The sequence below is a fragment of the Lycium ferocissimum genome, chromosome 7, assembly GCF_029784015.1.
Source record: "Lycium ferocissimum isolate CSIRO_LF1 chromosome 7, AGI_CSIRO_Lferr_CH_V1, whole genome shotgun sequence".
Taxonomy (NCBI): domain Eukaryota; kingdom Viridiplantae; phylum Streptophyta; class Magnoliopsida; order Solanales; family Solanaceae; genus Lycium; species Lycium ferocissimum.
In genome coordinates, this window is record NC_081348.1 from 15,390,010 (window position 1) to 15,394,915 (window position 4,906).

General features: G+C 32.2%; 1 protein-coding gene and 1 pseudogene across 1 annotated transcript; both read right to left on the bottom strand.

Annotated features, from left to right (window-relative positions):
* The window catches only part of LOC132061951 (probable xyloglucan endotransglucosylase/hydrolase protein 30), a 3,528-nt pseudogene extending 2,871 nt beyond the window's left edge, over positions 1-657 (bottom strand).
* Positions 658-1,123: 466 nt separating this feature from the next.
* LOC132063510 (probable xyloglucan endotransglucosylase/hydrolase protein 30) lies at positions 1,124-4,541 on the bottom strand. Its single transcript, XM_059456072.1, has 4 exons — positions 4,293-4,541; positions 4,002-4,102; positions 3,504-3,712; positions 1,124-1,896 (listed from the first exon to the last, which is right to left on the bottom strand). Exons 1-4 carry the CDS (start codon positions 4,474-4,476, stop codon positions 1,503-1,505), a joined length of 888 nt encoding a protein of 295 aa, XP_059312055.1. The 5' UTR covers positions 4,477-4,541; the 3' UTR covers positions 1,124-1,502.
* Positions 4,542-4,906: the final 365 nt, after the last annotated feature.

Below are 4,906 nucleotides of genomic sequence, written 5' to 3' on the forward strand. Positions count from 1 at the left end.
TTTGGATTTTCCTCAATTTTGTATCCCCACACTTCTTTTAAGCAAGTTTAGGATGAATAACCCTACATTCAACTTCATTATGGCCCTATAGTCTACACTCCTTACAATACTTTGGTAAATAGTCCTAATGAATCTTTAAATCAACAGTTCTAACATTTTTTACTTCATCTTAAATGTCCATCCGTACTTCCTTTTAAAATGCGATAATAAATCAACCACTAAAACTTTGACCCCGGCACAACTTAGGTCTAGTTTTATTGATTATGGCTAGATCTAAATGTAATGGTTTACCAACAAGCGTGTAAACAATGCTTCTTTCACGAAATAAGTGGGCAACAAATTAGGGAAAGAGATCCATGCCATTGCTTTTGATGTCTCCTCATCGACCTTGAACTTTGAATCATTTATGAGAGGTCTCATTTGATAGGAATACCCCTCATTGTCTGTCAGAAAATGTGCTGGTTTAGAAGTTAGATTTATAAAATCTTCATCCAAACCCAATCTTATCAACACATGCTTATTTCTAAAGAAAACCACTCTGTATTCCCCCTTAATTCCACACTGTTTTGGGATCATTGTCCTAAGTTGCTCCAAATCTGCCCAACCATACGGAAATTTTCCAACCACAGCAAGCTGTAACTCTTCAATAACCTCCATTCTTGCCACTTTATTTTCAGTCCATTTCACATATTATTTTTCTTGTAATATCGTAATCTGTTTAATTGGCTCAATTGTAATTGATTGATTTTGTTGTTCATGATCTCAGGTTTAAACAAAGATGCATACTGGGATTTGGTGGAAACTGGTTCTACGGGCTCTTCTATGCGAAGTATCAACCCTATTAATTGATCACCACTCTATTTTGATTTACGAGCAAACAAAAAATAATGCATATAAGTAAAAATGTTCTTTTTTCCTGTATGACAAAACATGCCAACCCTAAGGAAGGTTGATATTTAACAAGGACCTAACTTTGGGGCCATGTTCGGGATCTCTAACCTTAGAGTTATCCTCATATTTTGGATAACAAACACTTACTAATTAATTAGTCGAATTAAACTTCACGATAAACTAATTTAAAGAAAAGAACTTGTATGTATTGAGGCTGCATTAGCAGTTGATATACATAACTTAAACCTCTTTTATTTATATACAATATATAAGCACTCAATCAATGTTCACATTATCATTATTTAATTTTCCACCCTTCACTCTAGCAATATTATTCCCTATAATCAAATGTGAAAACCCAAGAAAACTCTATCAAAAAATTGAGTTCTATCCGAACCCCCAAAACAAGAAAAAAAAAATCACTTTTCCCTCCTTTTATCTATACACATCAACAATAATATTGGTAAACAAAAAGTTAATCACTCTTCATCTTGATTTCCATAGTTCCTAGCATCAAGAACTTGACTTCTTGATCTCTTTGGATGGCGATGGTGGTGCTTGATAAACTTCAACCTTCCGGTCTCTTTAAAGCGGTGTTGCTCAACCTGGGTCTACCTCGCATTCTGTGGTGGCATTGAGTACCTCAAAGAATCGTAACAATAAGAATAGTACATATATTTCGCCCTGAATCTTTTCATGGCCATTCTTTGTCTTGGTGTAATCCTTGAAAATTCTGCCTTTTGGAGTTCAACATCTTTCTCATCACAATTACTAGGGTTTACTACTTGTTCCAATGGGTCCATTGTACACCCATTGAGTACTAAATCAGTGAATTCAGCTACAAATGGTGCATATTTGTAATTTGTTTTGTATTTTCCTCCTGAAGTGGCCCAATCTGAAGCATCCCATATTGTTGCATATAGTCCCATTGGCTTTGATGGGTAGTCTGCTCCCATGGCATCGTTACGTACAATTTCTCTAATTGGAACATCATCTATATAGAATCTGTTGGCAAAATAGAAAAAGAAGAAATTAATAAAAATCGTCAATAATTGAGAGGTTCGATATTGAGAGATATCTATCATTTAATTACTTTAACGTGGATTAGGTTGTATGTACCTGTTCTAATGAGAAATAATATATATTAGTCAAATGATCAACACAATACAAAGCGGCTAGTGGTTACATTACTAGTCAGAAATAATTATGTTAGTTAATCTAACGTAATACCAAGTGGTTATTGGTTAAACTAAGTCTAGATATAATGGTTGGAAAAAAGGTATCTTTAAGAGGTTAGAAAGCAAATTATGAATATAGACCTATATCACCGAAGGATGGTGTAGCGGATGAAATCTCTCTTAATCTTATGGAGAATTTTAAGCTGAAGTTCGAGATAGAAAAAATTTAGTAGGAGCGCTCCCACCCGAATGGGGCCCCATAAGACCAATCCGGATATAACCTCCAATTTTCAAGATCAATACGAATCTTAAACAAACAAAAAAAAATTGAATATAGACCTATTGTTAGTTTCTGTTTATTTTTTTCTTTTCAGATTTATTTTCTAAAAATATTAATCATATATTTTCTATGTGATTAATCAATCATTTTCATATCCAGAAAGAAAAAATTAAGCAAATTAAATTGTCAAATCAACAATTAAGAACCTGAGATTGAAATAGACGTAATTGGCATTTTGTCAATGAGTTACTTTAATGAAGATTAGGTTATGGTTATCTATACAATTTGATCACGGAACAAAAGACTTTTCAATTCTTCTATACGTCGTCGTCTTTGAATAAGAAGTTAGATAAATTAGGACAAATGAATAAGATACATCGACCCAGTCAAGTACTAATTCGTCACGTAAGAGAAAAAGAAATTAAAGCGTACCCTTACATTTTCAATATGCAAAAAGCAAATTATTGGTAAAATCTCCCTGCTCTCTTTAAACTCTTATTTATTTTGGTTTTCAGATTATAGTTCTAATTTCTAATTACTGATCATGAATTATAATGATATACACATTCACTAACAACGTCATGAATTTTAGATTATCAATACAATCTAACATGTTACACAAGTTACTAACCATAAATGCCATGGGGATTGGGGAATTACCTATAAGAATTTAATTTTTGATTTATAAACTTTTCATACCATCAAGTTAAATTAACCTATAACAACACGTAACTCTTCATATTATATGTGATATTGGTAATATAAAAACTGAAAAATAAAGCAATTGTATGTAATATAACTAGTTAAATTATATATAAAAAAGACTACAATGTCAAAAGTGTGACATGATAATTTTCACTTAGAGCAATAATTTCCTACAACTACATTTTTTCAACAGTGAGCTAACTGTTTTTCTACAGAAGTCAAAGCTTTATTTATAGTAGTACAGTAATTAATTAATAGTACTACTATTTTGCGTGTGATCTTTGAAATACCATATTTCTTCTAGAGTACTAATCGCGTATTGAAATAGTCAAATATCAAAAGCGGCAGCAAAAAATGAAAAATACAACGAATCCGCGCTAATAAAAGGGATGATATGATGTTTGTACTTTTCTTAAAATTGAAGAAAGCAGTTAAAAACCAAAACTCACATGATGTTTTTCTTGGTCCACAAAATGCTGTAACGATGAAACTCTTTTGAAGGGTCAAACCAAAGAGTATATCTTTCTTCTCTTCCTCTATGTGTGCTTCCATTTCCATACATATTCGTCTGAAATCTCCATGCTTTTCCTCTTATATTTCCCAAAAATTCAAAATCCAATTCATCGTGTGTCTTCTTAAATATATCTTGGTTTGTCGTCTGCCCAAAAACAAATAAACAAATAAATAAATATGTACTTGATTGTGTCTATGAAGCTAGAATTTCACTAAAGAGAGTTAAAATATGAGGAAGTAAACACATGAAAAATAACTAAAAAAAATTCAACATATTGTGAATAGACTAAAAAAAAAATTCTTATATACACACAAACGTAATTTTTCATTGATATCTCCCGGACACGGGTGGCTCTGCAACTGTGTGATCGTATTAAAGCTACGATGAAATCATAATATTTGGAGAAAAAAGAAGGAAGATTAGAGATGCATACATAGAAAGCAACAACGATCCCAGCAGTATAATCTGATGGCAGTTTAATTTTAGCACTGAATAAACCATGGTTGTAGAGGTCAGAAGACTTGAAGCCTGAACCTGCAAGAATTTTAAATAATAAAAAAAGAAATAAATTTAGACATATATATTACTACAAAAGATAAAATCGACAATTAGACTAACTAATATTTAAGAAGTTACGTTCTTGAGCGAATTTTCGGACGATTTTTTTTATGACTTCCGTCGTACCAGAAACAATGAAAACAAAGATAATCCTACTATAGTTTACCTGTTTGTTGGTTGAGATGAAGTTGAAGGCTGTTATCATCAGTAGCATGAAGAATATTTCCATCACCAAAGAGATGGCTGAATCCTTTGTTAAAAGGAATTGTAGAGACATCAAGAGCTGTACAAAACCAGACATGGAAAAACAAGAAGACAGACACACATATTTTCTTTCTGATGAAATCCATTTTTTTGTTTTACTTTTCTCTGTTTTTTTCTGAGGCCACTATGTGTGTATATATATAGCCTGTCTTTATATGTGCTTGGAGAAGGGCCAAAGAAGGGAAGTGGGGGGGGGGGGGTTGGGGTAGTGGCTTTGGATAAATTGTACTTTAATTTATGGTTGGTTACGTTATGGAGAAGGTTTGGAGGGGTATTTATGGAAATACAAAACTAAAGGAGAAAATAGATTTTAGTTTTCGAGCCTATGATTAAACTTATTACTTCTATGTTTGGATAACATTTGTTTAATGCATTTTCGATTTACAGTCGTTAGTTGCTTTTCCGGGAAGATATTTAAAATGAATTAATTAATTAAGGGGAAATAGAATCAATTTGTTAGGTTCATTATGGCTTTACAAGTGTATAATACGTCATACATCACTATGATATCAATTT

Coding starts and splice junctions, on each gene's coding strand:
- LOC132063510 (XM_059456072.1), bottom strand. CDS start 4,476: ATGGATTTCATCAGAAAGAAAATATGTGTGTCTGTCTTCTTGTTTTTC. Junction 4,103..4,292: donor TCATCTCAACCAACAAACAG/GTAAACTATAGT, acceptor AAATTCTTGCAG/GTTCAGGCTTCAAGTCTTCT. Junction 3,713..4,001: donor GGATCGTTGTTGCTTTCTAT/GTATGCATCTCT, acceptor GTTTTTGGGCAG/ACGACAAACCAAGATATATT.